The 19,179-nt window shown below is 47.9% G+C and overlaps 1 protein-coding gene across 5 annotated transcripts in view; it reads left to right on the top strand.

Annotated features, from left to right (window-relative positions):
* LOC125341821 (core histone macro-H2A.1) overlaps window positions 1-19,179 on the top strand; it is a 55,003-nt gene that overhangs the window by 8,770 nt on the left and 27,054 nt on the right. For 4 of the 5 annotated variants that reach the window (XM_048333905.1, XM_048333906.1, XM_048333902.1 and 1 more), the window contains exons 2-4: window positions 1,127-1,332; window positions 16,147-16,253; window positions 16,696-16,893. In XM_048333905.1, coding sequence (XP_048189862.1) covers window positions 1,161-1,332; window positions 16,147-16,253; window positions 16,696-16,893 — 477 coding nt within the window. In that variant the 5' untranslated portion in view covers window positions 1,127-1,160. The remainder of the gene's footprint in view (window positions 1-1,126; window positions 1,333-16,146; window positions 16,254-16,695; window positions 16,894-19,179) is intronic. The other variant, XM_048333903.1, reaches the window with a different exon arrangement.

Raw genomic sequence — 19,179 nt, 5'->3', positions numbered from 1 at the left:
AGGGATCCAGGACATCTGGCACAAGGGAGCAGTCACTTTGGAGGTGAGGAGAAGGAGGAGGGCCTGGGGGTGGTGGGGGAGGCTTTGACTCCAGTAAAGCTGGACAGATGTGCTGGGTCCGGATTTCTAGGGCATTACTTGGTGGCCCAGTGTCCTGATTTTGCCTTGGGACTTGTGCAGCTCAGACAAGCTTTTCAGACAGGACATGCTTGAATGAATCTGAGCCAGGTTGCCCTGCCCATGACTTATAAGGTGGATTGGAGAAGATGACTAAGTCGGGGAGACCTTTGCAGGAGACCTTTGTGATCATGTGGCTACATGAAGTGCTGGGTGAAGGATGCTCAGCATCCTCTGGACTGGGGATGTTTGGGTTCTGTAAAGACAGCCCTGGCTTCCACAGAGCACTAATTCCTGTATTCAGCTCTTCCGTCTTCCAGGTCAGGGTTGTGAGATACTGATTAGAACCAGAGCATCCGGCTTTACATCTCCATTCTCTCCCCCCTCCCCCGTTCCCCCCCGCCTCCCGTGTGGGCTTGAACTCAGGGTCTGGGTACTGTCCCTGAGCTCTTTTGCTCAGGGCTAGTGCTCTGCCACTTAGAGCTACATTGCCTCTTCTAGTTTCCTGGTGGTTAATTGGAGATAAGAGTCTCATGGATTTTACAAGCCTGGGCTGGCTTTGAACCATAATCCTAAAATCTCAGCCTCCTGAGTATCTAGGATTACAAGTGTGAGTCACCAGCACTTGGCTTTTACATCTCTATTCTAAAGGGGAGCCAACATTGTCTTCTTTTTACTGCAGATATATTCCCCCAGTCTCAAAAATATGAAAATACAGTTATTAAAGTATGTGGAATATAAACCAGGAAATCCTATTTAAAAAAACAACATGGTAGGGTATAAAAGAAAGGCAGTTCTTGTCAGTGTGGTACTTAAATGAAAGTGGCCAATGTTGATGTTGGGGTATAGAAGGTACAAAGCTACATGTATCTCTTGAGTGGAGTGTGTGAATCAGAGGGCCCTGCAGTGGCCCCTGCTGGTCGGGCCTGTGCCTATCAGAGGACTACACACACCTGGTGGGAGGGTACTGTTCACAGTGATCCTGATGACTGTGTTTCTTGCCTTCACAGTGTGTTCACTGATCCGCCTCCAAGACCACCGCCATGTCGAGCCGCGGTGGGAAGAAGAAATCCACCAAGACCTCACGGTCTACCAAGGCAGGAGTCATCTTCCCCGTGGGGCGGATGCTCCGGTATATCAAGAAAGGCCACCCCAAGTACAGGATTGGAGTGGGGGCACCTGTGTACATGGCTGCTGTCCTGGAATACTTGACAGGTAAGTGTGCCTGAGTCTGTTACAGACACTGAGCCTCAGATGTGGCAGTTGTGTTTGCTTTCCCAGGGCAGAAGGACCTTTTCCTGTTCAAACCTACTCACAAGAATAGCACAGTTATCATTTCCATGGAGATTTGCCAGCTATGAACATTTTGTCCCATTCGCTTTATTTCTTTCCTCGTGTGTGTGTGTGTGTTAATTTTTTTTCGTTTTTTTTTTTTTTTGCTAGTCCTGGGACTAGAACTCAGGGCCTGAGCACTGTCCCTGGCTTCTCTTTGCTCAAGGCTAGCATTCTACCACTTGAGCCGCAGTGCCACTTCTGGCTTTTTTTTTCTATATATGTGGTGCTGAGGAATCGAACCCAGGGCTTCATGTATACAAGGCAAGCACTTTACCACTAGGCCATATTCCCAGCCCGGTGTATGTTAATTTTGAGCAAGTTTGCATTCTTGCTTGATATTGACCTCTTTTTGGTGTTGGAACTGGCGCTTGAACTCAGGGCCTGGATGCTATCTTTTAGCCTTTTCACTTCAGGCTGGTGCTCTACCATGTGAGCCGCAGCTGCCCTTCTGGCACCTTGGTGGTTAGTTAGAAATTGATTCTCACGGTCTTTCCTATCTGGGCTGGCTTTGGATTTCCACCCTCAAATGTTAGCCTCCTGAATAGCTAGGATTACAGGCGTCAGCCACCAGTGCCTGGCTTTGACATGGACATTTTTGAAGTTTCCTGGCAAGTTATCCTGCAATGTGTCCATCTATCTGGGCTGGTCTGTGATTAAAGACTTGGGCCTCCCAGGGGCAGGGTACTCACCAGTGTGATGTTGGCTGCTTTATGCCTCACTCCAGGCGCAATCTGTTCTGTGGCTGATGTTGTACTCATTCCACTGAGGTGACACATGCTGTCTTTCTGCCTGTTTTGCGCTGCAGTATTTCACACACTGGCTTTTGCAACTCTTACCAGAATCCCATGCTACCAGGCAGCTTAGGAAAAATAGATGCTCCCATTTCTTTCCTTCTTTCCTTCCTCATCAATCAGTGCTTTCCCCCTGCCCTTGTCATATTTTTTGTGTTGATAGTGTTACTTTTTTGTGCTGTTAGTATTGACTCATGAACTGTTTAATTCAGTGGATTCTTTTCCACCCATGCCATTATTCATTTTAACACACAGATTATGTGCGCCTTGAACTTCAGGCTGTCTCCTAGGTCCTTCAGTTCTGTCTCCACTGGCTTCTCTGCATTTCCTGGCTGTCAGCCGAAGGATGTGCCAATCTCAGCTTTAACATCCCCTGCCCCAGTCTTGGAACTGGTCATCTCCAACAGGTCCTTGGTCCTTCTCACAGATCTATCTGATCATCTTTGTGACTTCATGAAAATTGTGGGAGGCCAGGAGATAAAAACCAGCTGGAAGCATAAAAGTCTTGCCTAAGGTTGTACACACACTGGCCATCTCCAACAGGTTCTTGGTCCTTCTCACAGATCTATCTGATCTTCTTTGTGGCTTCATGAAAATTGTGGGATGCCAGGAGCTAAAAACCAGCTGAAAGCATAAAAATCTTGCCTAGGGTTGTACACACTATTAAGAGACTGAGAAGGCCCAGCCTGCTTTTCCTGATAAGTGCTTTCACCACTTCACTGCTCCCTAGTGATTGGATAAGTTTGGGGGAACAGGGAGTAACACTCTGATTTCATGCAGCTACCTGTCCTACAACCAAGAAGAAGAGATTCATCAAGACAAGGCACCTCTTCCACAGTGGCACAGCTAGGTCAGATAGGAGAGGAGGGGGGTCTGTACCATGCTTCTCCGGGGATCTCAGCATGGCAGAGCCAGCTCCCTGGAGCAAACAGTTGCGAAAGAGGTTATATTCTGTTGAAATCACCAGGCATGAAAAATAATTATGTTTGACTTCTGAGGTGTCTATGCGCACGCACGCGCGCGTGTGTGTATGTGTATGTGTGTGTGTGTGTGTGTGTGCATGCATGTGCATGCATGCACTAGAGCTTGAACTTAAAGCCTGGGCACTATCTCTTAGCACTCTACCACTTGAGCCACAACTCCACTTCTGCTTTTTGGTGGTTAATTGCAACTGAGTCTCACTGATGTTTCTGCCCAGGCTGCATTTGAATTGTGTTCCTCAGATCTCAGCCTTCTGAGTAGCTACAGTTACAAACTGCATAGCTACAAGTACAAGCCACTGGTGCCAGGCTTACTTGAGACATATGTTTCATATCCTTTTGGAGCTGGTCATTGAGTTACAGCCCACCTGGCCCTCATCTCCTGGTGCAGCAGAGAGTGTCCTCTTCTGTCAGCAGCACATCCTGTTACAGAGATAATCTTTAAACCAGCACCTACAGCTCTTGTCACCTCTGATGTGGGAAAGAAGAATCCTCCAAACTTGAAAGATTGGTTCAGGTGGGGCCCGCCACTAACTCTGTCACTTACCTTGAGAATGAATTCTGAGCCTCTTTTCTACTTTCTATCTGGGACACCCAAGTGTGTCCTGGACTCACATATCTAAAAATAGAGCAGGAAGGGGACCGTGGAGCTCTGTTTTTGAGGTTCCACAGCCCTCTGAATGCCTCTGTCCCTTGTTTATTTCTCTAACCGCCTCTGTCTTAGATGGACACTTCAGGCCAGGACTCAGCCAACCCTTGCTAGCATCTTCTTGGGCATTCATGCTGCCCTAGAGCTCAGAGTCATCTGTAAGCACTATCAGTGCTTACAGTGTTGGGCAGTCCTTTGCGCTTCCCATTTCCTTAAAAGCACACACATACAAAGAATTTTAAGAGTTGGAAGATTGCAGCTAGAAGAAAGTTGGAGACACTGAAGTTGCAGCTGCAGTGTGCTAGGCACTTTGTGTGTGCAGATTACCTATGAATATGTGTTCTCTTTTCTGATAAGTCCAGTAATTTGTGTTTAAAATTTTAAGATGTTGAAAACTCACTTGTAATCCCACTACCAAATGATAGATACCCAATGATGTATGAGCAGGTGAGCATATGTGTAAAACACAATTGGATCAGAGTCTGATTGTGAACAGATGTCATCAGTGACCCTCGTTGATGACCAATGTCAGAATCATTGCTATGCAGTCTTACAAAGCCATGAGGGAGGTGCTGCCACCTGTGGAATAGCCAGTCCCCCTCAGCCTCCTGAGGGGAGTGGGTAGTCTCAGGGTGGGGGCGCTTGATGAGGAAGTGGTCCAAGTGGTCCAGCACTATTTCCTGTGTAGTGTGGTGGCCAGGGGCCTCGGGGCTTGAGCCTGGACTTCCCCAGTCCTTCCCAGCCCCACCAGGGTGAGGAAGTGCCCTGTGGCTGGCTGAAGGACATGCTGCTTCCAGGGCACATGTAGATAAGAGCTGAGTTTTTAATCTCGTCCTTCATCCCAAAGGGTTCCTGAAATTGTGTAGGAGTGTTTTGGGTCACCCCATGAATTTCCCCATGTCTTCCTTCCAGTGCTGGGGTCTAACTGTAATAACTCGCATTCTAGTATTAGAAAAGGAAAAGGCCTCAGTGCTTGCCCCCCCACCACTTTTTTTTTTAATTCATTTTTGAGACAGGGCCTCATGATGTAGCTCAGGTCAGCCTTGAACTCAGTCTTTCCTGCCTTAGCCTTCTTGGAGCCAGAATTGTGGGTACACACTGCCACGCTTGGATTCTTACTACTTATATTTTGAAAATCACCTTTGTTTTTTTGGAAAAAATTTTCTTTCCATGTTGGGTCCTCATGCATATAGGCAAGTGCTGTACCACTGAGCTTCATCCTCATGCCTCAGTGGTGTCTTTACAGAGTAGAAAATATTACATTGGATGGAGCCCAGACTGTCAGTTACTATTTTGTGTGGCACTAGGGATTGATTGAACTGAAAACCTTGGGCTTTTTAAGCAAGTATTCTACCATTTGAATCACGCCCCTACTCCCCTTTTTGCTTCAGTTTGGTTTTTATTGTATTTATGTCTAGCATGCTTTTGCCTGGGCCAGCCTTGGACCAAGATCCTCCTATCTTCTAATGAGTGGTAAGGATTACAGATTATAGGCTCCATCGTGTGGTCACCACCAGACCCAAAGATCATCTAGATTTTCCCCTGTGTTGTCAGGAGTTGGATGGTTTTCTGATCTACATTTAGGGCTATGATCTATTTTTGAGCTAGATTTTGTAGAGTGTATCATCAGGGTTGAGACTCAACATCACCATTCTCATTGCTTTCTTTAGGATAAGTGGTATTGTTTAGAAATGGTTAATGGATAAAAAGTCTTACATTTCTCCACTACATGACTTTGAAGGGTCATGAATAAGCAGTGTTCATCTGTGTATCAGTTGACCCAGACAAAGCTTGAATCAGTGGACTAGTTGACAACACCACAAAAGTCGTGTTTGATTTTAGACAAAGATAAAGGTGTAGTCAAAATGAAATGTGCCTTCTTTCCTCTAGATTCTTCTTCTGAAACATTTGTCTTTTGATGCTAAATAGTTGCTTTTGTCTCTATCCCATCCATAAAGTTTACAGCCATCTTTACCTTAACTGTATTATCAGTCCCAGCCACTCTGCATCAAACACGGAATTCAACACCTATTAGTGTTTTCATTTAATCTCACACATTTTCTATTCATGTTTTTCTGTACTACTTTCTAGGTAATTACTTCTGATCTGCCTTCCAGAACTATCTTCCAGCTTACTAATTCTCTTTCTTCAGCTATATCTAATCTTTAATTATCACTGAATTTTAAATTCTAATTATGACACTTTCATTCCTGTAAATTCTACAGGATAAATGTATGTGATATATATATATATATTTTTAATGGTATTAAAGATTAAAACAGGGCTTTTGCTTCCCCCTCCCCCCCCACTCGCAAGTACTTTATCTCCGAGTGACATCTCCAACCCTTTGGGCTTTCTAATCTGTTGTTTTTTTTGTCATTTATTTATTAATTAAACAAAAAATTTTTGACAAGGTGTTGTGCAAAAAGGGTACAGTTACATAGTAGGGCAGTGTGTACATTTCTTGTGATATCTTACACCCTGTTTCTAATCTGTTTTTTTTAACCTTATGTTCAGTTATTTTGTATAGTTTTTTTTTATCTGAATGAGTATTTAAAGTCTTTATGAGTCTATTTCTGTTGAGCTTCCAGTCATTATGTGGCAAGCCTGGGAATTCCTTCATAATTTTGCCTTGTATTTTTAGTGATTTCACTCTATATGTTTTTTCCTTTGAACCTTTTAGAATTTATCCTAATACATGGTGTGAGATAGAGATGAATCTTAATTTTGTTTCATGTAGTTAGTGAGTAGTACCAGCATGATTAATTGAATATTCTGTCTTTTCCCTGGTGAGGTATGATATACCACCTGTAGTAGACATAGAATTTCAGACATAATTATTTCAGAACTTCCTTTAATGTTTCATTAGTCTGTTGTATTAATATATTCCATTTTCATATATATACATTTATATACTTATATATACTCTTATATACTTTGTTTTCTTATAGTCTTTTCTTGTCTGGTAGGCCTTGAATTATCTTTTTTGCCTTTTTTCTTCTTTCCTTTGTTGAGGGTGTGGGAGTTTGTGCTTGGGAAATACTGTACCACTTGAGCTATGCCTTTGAGTCACTGTCTTTTATTGAATTTATGTCCTTTTAAATAAGTGATTATACACATGGTAAAATTCACACATCAAATGATGTGAGACATGCATCTCCAGTGCGAACACCCAATTTTCTTACGTGAGAAAACCATCTTTTCTATCAAAGTAGATTGCTTCCTTTCTGTCAGTCTCATGAGAATTGTTTTTCCTGAAAAGTTCTTGCTTTGACCAGATGGCTTGGTCTGGTTGATTACATTTCAGTTACATCCTTTTCCTGCTACACTGTACAACAGCCTGTTAGAAGCTCATTGAATGTTAGGCATTACATCCTGTTAATTAAGCTACATCCTTAGCCAGTCTGAGTGGAGTAGTGGGGCCTGCTGGATTAGGGATAAAAAGGGAGCAGCCTGCCTGCTCTGTGTGCTTGCTTGCCAGAGTTTTGGCTGATGATGCACTCTTCTGCAGAAGTAAACTCTGCCTTGCTTGAGTTCTTTTCAAGTTGAGTCCTCCCTTGTTCCTATTCGACACCCCCAAATCCTGAGCCATTGTGTTAGAAATTTCTTATATGTGTTATATGTCTTCCTAAAGGTATTTCTATTTCCCCTTTGTTATCCAAAATAAGTCTAGAAAATGAAATGTCCCAAGGACAATAAATCAGGAGGATGTAAGGCTGACAGCTAGTTGGGAGAATCTGAGGATCTTGGATCTGCTCCTCACCTCCCTTGGTCCCTCAGGTGAGCTGGAGTCTCCACATGGGACAGACAGGGGAGGGCTGTCTGCATCCTGGGCCCATCTTGGGTTACTTCCCTCTGGAAAGGCAGCTCTGCAGTTCACATGTCCGCCATGCATGCAGAGCATGTCTTCTAATACATGAAACCAGCACCTTGGACAACGTTCCTGCACGTCATATCCAACTTTCATCGGGCCATCCGGAAGTGACTGCTGCAGTGCTTAGTAATCCATTCAGAATGACCTACTTTCCAAAGTTACCAAGCCCTGACCCAGTATGAGGTGCCAAGCTAGCAGTGTCTGTATGTGCCAGGCGTACCAGAGGCCATCTCCGTAATCCTAGGGCCAGGCCAGTGCCTCCCTCCTGTAGATTCAGCTACTAGAATAACGACTAACATTTCGCAGCTGCCCAGCAAAGTTTGTTTTTCTTTTGGCATTGGTCTTAGGGCTGGGCAATTTCTCTGTTCAAGGTTAGTGCTCTACCCCTTGAGCCACAGCTCCACTTCTGGCTTTTCATTGGTTAATAAGAGATGCATCTCATGGACTTTCCTGCCTGGGCTGGCTTTGAACTGTGATCCTCATATCTCAGCCTCCTGAGTAGCTAGGATGACAGGTGTGAGCCGCCCATTCCTAGATCAGCAGATCATTTTTTAAATTGGAAGGTAAGGAGTCAGAAGGAGGATGGGTTTCAGGATGGAGGGGTGTGGGTGATGTCAAATACTGCCTAGAAATGTTGAGTGATGAAGTAGGTCCTGGAGTTTGAGAGGAAGCATCATGAAAGGCTGACTTAAGAGCATTGCGGGCCTCGCTTTTCTGACAAGGTTTACATGGCAGGGCAGCTGTTACCAATGGACACCAACGGATAAGCAAGCCCCAGAGGCATGGCCAGGGCAGCTCTCTCCCTCCATTCCCAAGACCACAAAGGCTCTCAGCTATTCACTGGCTGCCCCCTGGTTAAAGCATGGCATCCTTTGAGGTGTGCTGTATATATCCCAGTACCACCACTGGCAATGGCTTCTAAAAGGGGAGAAATAGCTAAGAATTCTGTAGGTATTTTCTCTGTCAATATCCCCAATTAAAACATCAGCAAGCAGTGGGCCATATTTAACAGTCAGCTTGCTTGCTTTCTCCAGACCGAGGATTGCTATGTCTAGTCAACCCAGATTAAAATATCATGAAAGCAGAAAGTCACTCCTCAGAGCTATAAATAAGTTATAGCAAGAAGACAGACCCAGAGGGTGTTAATCACAGCCAGCCCCCCTCTGTCTCTTCCCACTACCCCCTTCTGCTTCTGCTTGCCAAGAAGATGAGGTAAACCCTCCTTGGATTTGCTGAGCTGCCCAGCTCTGCCCAGGGCTTTGACCCTGGTCCCTCTTTTCCTCCCTCCCTCCTTCTCTTCCATCTTTCCTCCTGCCCTCCCCACCCCTCCCAGGTTCTTCCTTTTTAGGCAAGTGTATCTTCCACTTACTGGGAAGCACCGGTTCCTGGAACTCTGGCTGCCTCCTTTAACAGCTTACCAGAGCGCCTGGTGCTGAGCTGACCTCCACTAGCCTGGCATCACTCTCCTCTGCCTGCAGAGGGCCCTACTGGGTCTTTCTCCCATTGTAGGTTGGGTGGGTGGGCTGGGGGGAGCCTTATGGCTTTTCTTGTCATGGGTATCTTGAACGATTCCATGTAGTAGTTGGTGGCTGAGGTGGTGCCTCTGCAAGTCTGGAGAGGGACTGCTAAAAGCCAGTGTCTGCTATTCATCCAGAGGATGAAGCACTTAACGGGAGCAGCACTGATGTTCCTTCCCTCCTCCCCAACTCAGGCTATGTTCAAACTGAGGTTTGCTGCCGGAAGTTGTTTTGGGAGAGTGGGAGAAGGGCTTTTGAGTTCTCTGCAAAGGTGGAGCCCTTTAAATCCTGGAATATCTGCTGTCTACAACACGTAACCTGGTTAAATGCCCTACATACTTTTTTTTTTGTCTTGAGACCTGGACTTGAACTTGGTATCTGACATTTTCACTCACTGGCTGGCATTCTACCACCTGGGCCATGCCTTCAACCCTGTTCATACATTTGTTAACTTCCTGAATCTTCAACCATCCATTTTGCTTAAGAGAAAGTTGAGGATCGTAATTGCAGTAACTTCTCCAAAGTCATTCAGCACACTAGCCCGTCTCTAGAGGAGCAGTTTCTGTTGATCCCTCCCATTGGGGCTGGAAAGTTGGCAGGTTTTTTTTTTTTTTTAACCTCGTGTGTGTGTGTGTGTGTGTGTGTGTGTGTGTGTGTGTGTGTGTTGGTATGTGTGTATGTGTATGTGTTGAATGCATGGGAGCCAATACCAGGGCTTGAACCAAGGTCTTTGGCTTGCTTGTTCATGGCCAAAACTACCATTGGAGCCATGCCTCCACTATGACTTTTTGCCAGTTAATTGGAGATAGAGTTTTGCAGACTTTCTTCTCCCTGGGCTGCCTTCAAACCCACGATCCTCCAGGGTTCAGTCTTTTGAGTAGCTAGGATTTCAGCTGTGAGCCACCAGTACCTGGCTGACTCCCTTTATCTGGAGCAGCCAGCAGCCACAGAAGGACTGGTATATGCCTAGTCTACCAGGCCAGCTTCCTTTCCCCATGAAGCCACAGCCCAAGACACCCAGTGTGTGGTGTGGACCTGCCGTGGTTGAAGACATTGTTGTGGCCTGGCATGGGAGGGGTCCTGCAAGATGAGTGTTGAAGGCCAGGCAGTCAGGAACAAGGGGAGTCCTTGGAGTCCCCTGTGCTGGGTGCAGAAACAAACCATCTGGTTGTATGCAAGGTGAAGCTGTAGCAGCAGCAGAGCCAGGGGCATGCTGGAAAAGCACTGGGTGTCCTGAGGGGGTCCGTGAAGAGCCCCAGCACCCCTTGGAGCAGGAGGGCCCTACCCTGTGGTTCTGGGGAGGAGCATGAGGGAAAGAAACCCCAGGTGACAGCTTGGATAAATCCTTAGACAGGTGGCCCTTAGCCCTGGAAATCTACTGGGCACCAGGATGGAGGCTGGGTTGGGGAGGATGGTCCCACATCCCTCCTTAGGCACTCCCTTTCTAGACACACTGTTACTGCTCTAGAAACAACCCGGATAGCGTCCTCTGCTCAGAGCCTTTGTTGTGAGAGGTGAAGCAGGCTGGGTGGGTGTCTGAGGTGGGCAGGGACCTGTCACGAGTGCTGGCAGAGGTGCATTGGGTGGTGAAGAGCAAGGCCCTCTGCAGCTTCTCATTGAACTTGATGTGGGGAAGACTGCAGCTTCTCATTGAACATGATGTGGGGAAGATAACCAGACAGCCGGGAAGCAGCCTGGGCACAGCCTCTGCTCTGGTTTCCTCCCTGACTCTAGTCCCCTGTGGCTGTGCTGGGTGTGTGAGTGGACACGGCAGGCACCACCCCTCCAAGGCAGGGCACCCATAAGACACACTATTCTGCTTCTTGTTTCCCCCTCTAAAAGTGCATCTGGGAAGTGATACCACAAGGCTCTTTACATGAACTTCCTTGTACATGATAGTCTTCAGATCATTGCATCCGACATCTCTGATTGTTCTCCCCTTCCTGAGAAGAATTAAGAACAAATGGCTGTGGTTTTCCACATTAAAACAAACATACACATTAGCCATTTCCTTACAAATTAATTTAAGGACCTTGAAAGCGAGTGATTGGTGGGCAGAGGGATCTGCCCAGCTGCCAGCCAGAACAGGTTTCTCTGGTGTTCCTCTCTGCATCCTCTTTTCCTTCTCCTTGGGTCCCTACTTCTGCAACCCCAGCAGCTGGTCCCGGCCCTGCCCTGCTGTGGTACACACCCCACTGGGGTCAGACAAAAGTCCAGACCCCATCCCAAGGCAGAGACGGCCAGTGGGGCCGCCTGGCTGCTGCATTCCATCAAGACAGGTCTGGCATCGCTGAGGTTAATCAAGTTCAAGTGCATTTTTTCAAACATATGTAAACGGTTAAGTGTAGCAGAAAAGAATAAACTACTCAGGGAGGAAGCACGAAGCTTTTCTGTTGCTTTTCTCCTTCTTGTGCCCCTCAACAAACATCAATACATCCACCCAGTTATTTACACAGAGGAACCTGAGGGAAAGGAAGTCTAGCTTTCTTCCCCTAGTAATCAAGGCGCCTGCACTTGTGTCTGTATGTGTGTGTCTGCGTGTGCACATGTGTCTGCGTGCCAGTACTAGGGCTTGAACTCAGAGCCTGGGAGCTATTCCTTAGCATTTCCACTCAAGAGTAGAGTTCTGCCACTTGAATGACAGCTCCACTTATGTCTTTTTGATGGTTAACTGTAGACTAGAATCTCACACACTTTTCTGCCTGGGCTGGCTTAGAACCATGAACCTCAGATCCTACAGTGTCCAGCTGCCCCCCCATCCCCCTTTTAAAGGAAGGGGTGTAGTTGAAGCACTCCTAGAGAGTAGCTTGCACTTACCAAGTACACTAAACATTTTACTCAGTCTTCACAGCCCTGACATATGATGTCAGTCTCCACTTTGTAGGTGGCGGTGTCTTGTACACATCTCCCAATGAAGTACGGGAGCTGTGTGCCCAGCCCGTGTGTGACAGCAGGCCCTGGCTCTGACCCTAGTGCCTCGTGGTGTCTGCCATCCATGCACACTGACGGGAGGTCACTGAGGCACAAGCGCAGGTGTGGGAAGGTGGAGGAGGGCTGGTTAGATCTTGGGCTGGGCTGTGGGTTACAGTGAGGTAATGTTAGCCAGCAATCACAGTAGCTCCCTTTCGTTAATCTATCCAATGTGAAGTGACCTTTTTTTTAACTCTAAAATATGAAGAACAAGGAACTTTCCTAAGTTAAGCCACATTTTTGTCTTATGGGGAGACTTTTGGGGAAAATGGGAGACTAGCCTGAACCTTGCCTCTGAGACTCCTGGCTCATGGGCCCAACAGCAGGGAATGAGGTCACTCTTAGAACACATTGTGCTCAGCACAGAACGTGCCGCCTATAATGCCTGCCCTAGGCTTCGTGGAATGTCCAGTTCCTTTGCAGTTCAGGGACAGGCCGACTGGGGAGCAATGCTGTGCCCCAGTTCCCCAGGCTTCAGGCTGGGTCACTCCCCAGTGGTCTGGGGACAGTGAACTTGGGGATAAGGTTGCAAACACTGTGGGCCTTCAAGGTAATTAGACAAGGACATGTGTGGTGTGGTCAGGACACAGGATGCCCTCTGAATGGGGCCAACTGGGTTAAGGGGTTGATTGGGCTAAGGCCTTCTGCAGTGGTGTCACACAGTCCTGAACTTGCTGAACTTGAACTGGAAGGATGACGGAATCGAGGGGGAGACAATAGACAGATCCCGCCATCAGGTTGTTGGCTTTATAACAAGTATGTTTTCTCCTTGGGATTATATGAACATTTGCTCTCTTTGATTTCTGGTTGTTATGTCCAATCTTCTTTTTGCGAGAGAAAATGCTTCAAACAACTCCATAAAAGCCCAGATTCTTTCCTATGGCAAGGTTTGTGTTTGGAGTTTGGCTCAGCCCCATCACATCACCTGCTAGCTGTTAGGAGTCTTAATTCTGCAAACCATTACTTCATCTCCCTGAAGGAAGGTAGATGAGATGCTTCCATATAACAGATATGGTTTCGTTCGAGACAGTTTTTTGGGGGGAAAATAGGCCCTAAGACTGGTTTCAGGATGAACTTAGAAAGTAGACCTGTCAAAGGTGTTCATGCTCACACAGCTGGTCTGTGCTTGGAAACACTGCCAAATCTTGCTGCTATCCAAAGCTATGGGAAATCTTGTCAAGTTGTCTTAAAGTGATTATGTTCAATGAGACTGGGAGCATTTGGCCCGGGATATCTCTAAGCACTGTTGCTCGGAGGAAAGAAAGGGGTGTCACTGGTCTTTGCCACCACAGGAGATGAGCCAGCTGCTCACAAGTTGACAAGACACTGGGCCTGGCCAGCAGTGGGAGCCAGGAGATGGCTTGGTTGTTTTGCAAATCACATTCTAAAAAAGTACCCTAAAAGAATAGCTGACATTCAGCCAGCACTGCCCCTCATTCAGCCTGTTTCCCCTTAGGGAACCTTTTCACATCTAGACTCCTCAAGAGCTGACCCCAGTCAGGCCAGTGTTGTTCATTGGACACAAAGTTAGACTGCCCTTAGCCAAGCTGCCTTGGATCTGGGGGGCTGTTGGGGGGCTCCTGGTTCTCCTGGTTGTTCTTGTCCCCATCTCCTGTGGGGTTCTTACAGATTCCATTGGTTTTAATTGCACCTTCCAGAGCTGTGTTTCCTGGAAATCCCTCTGAGGGTGGATACAGAGTTTGAGATCTAGAGATGACAGAGCAAAGCATCTGTGCCTGTAGATCTAGTATTTTCCCAGTTCTTCCTCAGAATTACTTTTCCCTTCCACTAGCCAGAGGCAAGACATTTTGCAGAAGCCCAAACCATTTGAAACTGTGGGAATAACTGTGTACAGTAGCCGGTCTGTGTGGGAAGGCACGAGCACCTGGAGGCTGGGGCAGAGGCTGAAGCCGGCCATGGTCTAGTCTAGCAGGGTGTCCTTGCTGGTGGGCTGTGAGCCCATCCTGGGGACATGGGGTGCTGTGGCAGGAATCACTGTCCAATTCTGAGCCTCCATGCCTTTGTTCCCCCCATGTCATTTGCATAGCAGAGTATCACTAGGAAAGAATGTCATCAGGCTGTCTTCTCTGGTGGCTTGTGCCCTGTGCAAGTGCCTTGCCAGTCTTTGTCCTGTGAACACGAGGGCACCCTGGGGTGTAGGTGGAAACTGGTTGCAGGCATTTGTACTGCAGCAGGAAGCCCTTGCCTGGCCAGGGAAGATCTTTATAATGTCTGCTTCTAAGGCTGGGTTGGGGATGAAAGGCGGGCTTGGCAAGGGGTGTGTGCGTGCTGCGGGTTCCTGCTTTTTGTGAGCAGCCAAGATGTGTCCCCTGTCCCCTGCCCTGCATGGCCGTTGTGAAAATGCACAGGCCCTCTGCCTGCTGCAGTGCAAGGGCAGGCTGGGGTGTGGAACCTTGTGTTTGCGCGGTGCTCGGTCTTGTATGTCCCCTGATGACAGTGTTGCTATGGTTACTCTCCATCTGGAAAAATGCAGCAGAGAACAAGAGAAAGTGCCTGTTCAGCTGGCTAGAGTGACTCTGTGCCCCTCTTGTTGTCCTTTTCCCCCACAGAGCTGAGGGGTCATTCTGTGGTGGTATGGGTTAGATCTGGCAGTGGTTGGTTTTTTTTTCTGTTTTTTGGCAGTATTGAGGTTTGAATTTGTGGCCTCATGCTTGCTAGATGGGAACTTTTGCCGGTTGAGTCACACTCCTGGTCTTTTATGCTTTAGTTATCTTTTGAATAAAGTCTTGTTCCCTTTCACACGTGGCCAGGATGATAGGCATGTACCACAGTGCCCAGCTTTTTAAAAATGCCCCGAATGATAGGGAACTAAGCTGCTGGGGTACCAACAGCAGAGCTCATGGGCTTTGAGTTTCACTTTTCCCCTTATGCTTTTTATTTTTTTAAATTCTAAACACACAGAATACTAAAGAACACTACTTTTATTTATATTTTACCTAACAAATGGTCATATTTATAGTGTGCTGTCATATACATGTGTACTTACATGTCACAGAATGAATAGATCAGGCTCGTTAGAATAGCTGTCCCTCATATGCTTATTTCTTGGTGTGAAGACCATGCAAAATCTACTCTTTTCATGATTCTGAAATACACGTGATCAACCGTAGTCACCATTCTGTGCAGTAGATCACTAACACTCCTGAATGACTGAAGCTTTGTACCTTGTGACCAACACTCTTTCCTCCTCTTCTCCCTCCCCCAGTGAGGTGACTGCTTTCTGCTCTCTGCTTCTGTGACTTCACCTAAGACTATGCACAAGTTACCTGCACCTGGCTTATTTCATGTAAGGACTATAGAGTTAAGGCTTGTGCTTGTTAAAGTCACATGGCTCTCTGCAAGAGGAACAAACACTCCCACAACATTCCCACACAGCTACTAACGTGTTGGCACAATTAGTCGATGGACAGACACAAAGATGCTTCACTATTTGAGTGAGTAATAACCACTATTGAACGCAGGAAGGCCAGTTCCTTAGGGGGAGGTACCTGCTCCATAGTCAGCTCTCCTCACTTGTCTCCAGGCTGACTTTTGAGGATCCCATTGTAGTCAGTTGTTCTGTCTCTGACCTGGTTTAGCACCCACACTGCTTTTGTTTTATGTTGATATGATACTGAATTGTAGTCAAGTCTAGTCAGGCAGCAGTGACTCCTCAGGCCCCCAGGATATCAAGCTCCCTCCCCCCAAGCCCCACAAATACACGGCATTCTGGAGATGGAGGCACTGTGTGCCCTCGTGCCATACCACCAGGTGCCAGCAGGCCAGCAGCCATTTCTGGAAAATGAGGGCTTGGAGCTGGGTTCACATCTTGGTCACTGTGAATGGGGGCACAGGGGACACATGGAGTTCCCTGGTCCTCTTACTGACTACATGCTGCTCTCTGTCCCCATAGCCGAGATCCTGGAGCTGGCTGGCAATGCAGCGAGGGACAATAAGAAGGGACGGGTCACGCCTCGGCACATCCTACTGGCTGTGGCCAATGATGAAGAGCTGAATCAGGTATGGGGCTCTTTCAACACCTACTGTTAAACATGGGGTCAGACCAGCTGGGAGGAAATTTTCTGAAAGAGAGGCTTAGGCAGGTGGCTGGTCAGCCACGTCGGGAACTGTTTTTGGGACTATGAGTTGCTTCTCTGCTTCCCCATGGCAGTTTTTCCTCCAAGCCTCATGGGAGGTGGGGTGAGGGGACTGAGACAAGGTGCCAGTTCTCCCTGGAGGAATGATAGGATCAAACTTATAGCTGAGCGAGGGGTCTGCAGGACTTGATCTCCGCACAGGGCCTGAGTCCAGTCAGCACCCTTGTTGGTTAGCTACCAGAGAGGCAGCAGCTGAACTAGCCAGGAGCCAGCAGGAGCATGCAAAGGCAGGGATGACTGCTCAGAAGTCAGGAGCAGGGCAGGCCGGCTCGCTGGCTCACCAGCTACTTTGGTTTTCCTGCAAGCTGCTAAAAGGAGTCACCATAGCTAGTGGGGGAGTGTTGCCGAATATCCACCCGGAGCTGCTAGCGAAGAAGCGAGGATCCAAAGGAAAGCTGGAAGCCATCATCACTCCACCCCCAGCCAAAAAGGCCAAGTCTCCATCCCAGAAGAAGCCTGTGTCCAAGAAAGCGGGAGGCAAGAAAGGGGCCAGGAAATCCAAGGTATGTGATCTGTCAGAGATGGGGAGGGGTGGGCAGGGCTTCACAGGGGCTCGTCCCACTGATGGGAAGTTGAGAGAGGAACCACGGCAAGAGTGCAGGGCAAGTCAGGAGGTCCTCCCATCAGGAGGCTGATGTAACCGAAGGATGGAAACAGTGGACGAGGGAGGATGGGTGACGGGCTTGTGGGGTGCAAAGGGGTAGGGCGAGGCACAAGCCTGTAGGAGGGGCTTCTCATCCAAGTTCTGGGATGCTGAGCAGCTCTCCCTGTGCTGTTGTGGCCACCTGTCTTCCTGGCAGGTTTTGGCTGTCATGCTCCAGATAGTCCCCCTTTTAGAATTTGTGCTTCTGTCTGTGGGAGGTGGGGGGAGGGTCTGATGTTCAGGCATTTTCTCCCAGACCTAGTGTGGGCCTAGATGCTTGCCTCTGGTGGTGGTGGGGGAAAGACTCTCGTTAATGTGTCACATGGGGTGGGAAAAAGCCCCGAGGCCCTTCAGCATGGAGCCCTGCATCCCAGTCACTTGTCTGAGTGCTGACTGGAGACTGCAAGGCAGTTGCCTGGTGCTTGCTGGGCCCTGGCCTAGCAGCTGTGCACCAACCTCCAGGGCCAGCCCCTGAGGGGAGTTGCTGGATCCTTGAGACATTGAACCACCTCCCTGGGCATCCCCTAACCGGCAGAAGGTGACACTCACATTTGTAAGACCCTTGGTAAGAAGTTCTTGGAAGGGGCTAGAGGGACTAAGGAGCAGCATGTCAGGTGCTCTCAGCTGTCGGGTTAGTGGGCACACTGGCTGGAATGGGCTGGAGGGGTTCCAACCAGGTTTTCTGAGCTCCTCCAGCAACCCCCCCCCCCCCCGCCAGCCTGTCTTTCACTCCAGGTTGGAGCACCTGGTTTGACCTCAGCCACGTTCTCTGTTCCCACTGTTGTAGGTATCTCACGCTAGTTGAGATACAAGATGTTGGATTTCCTTGCATACCCTTCTGGGTGCATAAACCCCACTCCCCTGAAAACAAAAACTAAATCCCTCTTCACCCCCCACTCCTCCCCCGGCCCAGAGCCACTCCTAGTGCTTGAAGAGAAACTCCATCTTGAAGTTCAGCCAGACACTCCATTCTACCTCCCTCACAATCCTGGAGGAGGCAGGGCCAGCCAGGCAGGGATTTTGCAGAAAGCTCCCTTATTCATGCCTGCAGACTATAAAAATAAAGAGGATAGAAGGTTCCCTCCCCTCCTCCCATGTTTGTAGCTGGGAGAGTGGTGGGCAGGGAAGGCAGGAGGGTGCCCGTGCAGCCCTGTCTAGTGTTAAAAATGACACAGGTGCCAAATACAGCCTCTTTGAAATAGCCCCCAGGAGACTGGCTGCCCCCCGAGCCAGGACCCCTGGCCTTGGTGCGGGGGTCCAGGTCCAGCAGAGGCAGAGCCATGTGCCCATCCTGACCTTGCTCTTACCATGGTCCACCGTGTTTTGTTGCCTTTGCCCACTTCCATGTACAAGTTGCTGGGATTTTTGAGCCTGGCTTTCTCACACAGGGTCTGTAGCAAATCTGGCCTGAACCCTGTTCCTCTGACCCCCAGCTTGCCCAAGTAGATTTTGCCCTGAACTTTCCAGCTTACCAGGAATCCTTTTTTGTTGGTTTTTTTTTTCCTTTCCCTGACATGAAACTGTGTGTGTGTGTGTGTGTGTGTGTGTGTGTGTGTGTGTGTGTGTGTGTGTGTCTTTGGCTATATTTGGAACTCGGTGTTTCTAATACCCATATGTCAATAATCACTCGAATGCTCAACTTTTCCCTTGATTACAAAAGCAGGAAGTCTGTAGTGGTGGTCTGTTTTTCTTCCGCACAATAAAACACATTGTCTGCTTACTGTACCACAGCTTAACTAACATTAAACCCTAGGGGAAGCTGAAATTGGAACCGTGAACAGCTAATTTTCAAAACATTTGTTTAATGTAAATTGTGGTGTCAGCTCCCAGAATCAGTGGAGAACCCTGCATCTCAAGGCTTAAGTGGAACATTCTGGAAATAACCTTTCCAGGGACATTCAGAGAAAGCCTCAGAAACACACTGAAGCACTCAGAAACACGCTGAAGCACTTGTAGTGGAAGGGAGTTGGTATTTTTCAAGTGTCAACACTCAAATTCCAAATCATAATTTCCCTCTCAATTCTATATAATTTGACGGTTTTGAAAATGTCCAGTTGTGAGGGCTGAGTCAGCCAGCGTCAGCCAGCGTCAGGACAGTCAGAGGGCAGCAAACCCCACAGGGGGCTGTGAATCCAGGGTCCCGGCT

The sequence above is a fragment of the Perognathus longimembris genome, chromosome 25, assembly GCF_023159225.1.
Source record: "Perognathus longimembris pacificus isolate PPM17 chromosome 25, ASM2315922v1, whole genome shotgun sequence".
NCBI lineage: Eukaryota > Metazoa > Chordata > Mammalia > Rodentia > Heteromyidae > Perognathus > Perognathus longimembris.
This window is presented reverse-complemented; position numbering and strand designations above follow the sequence as displayed.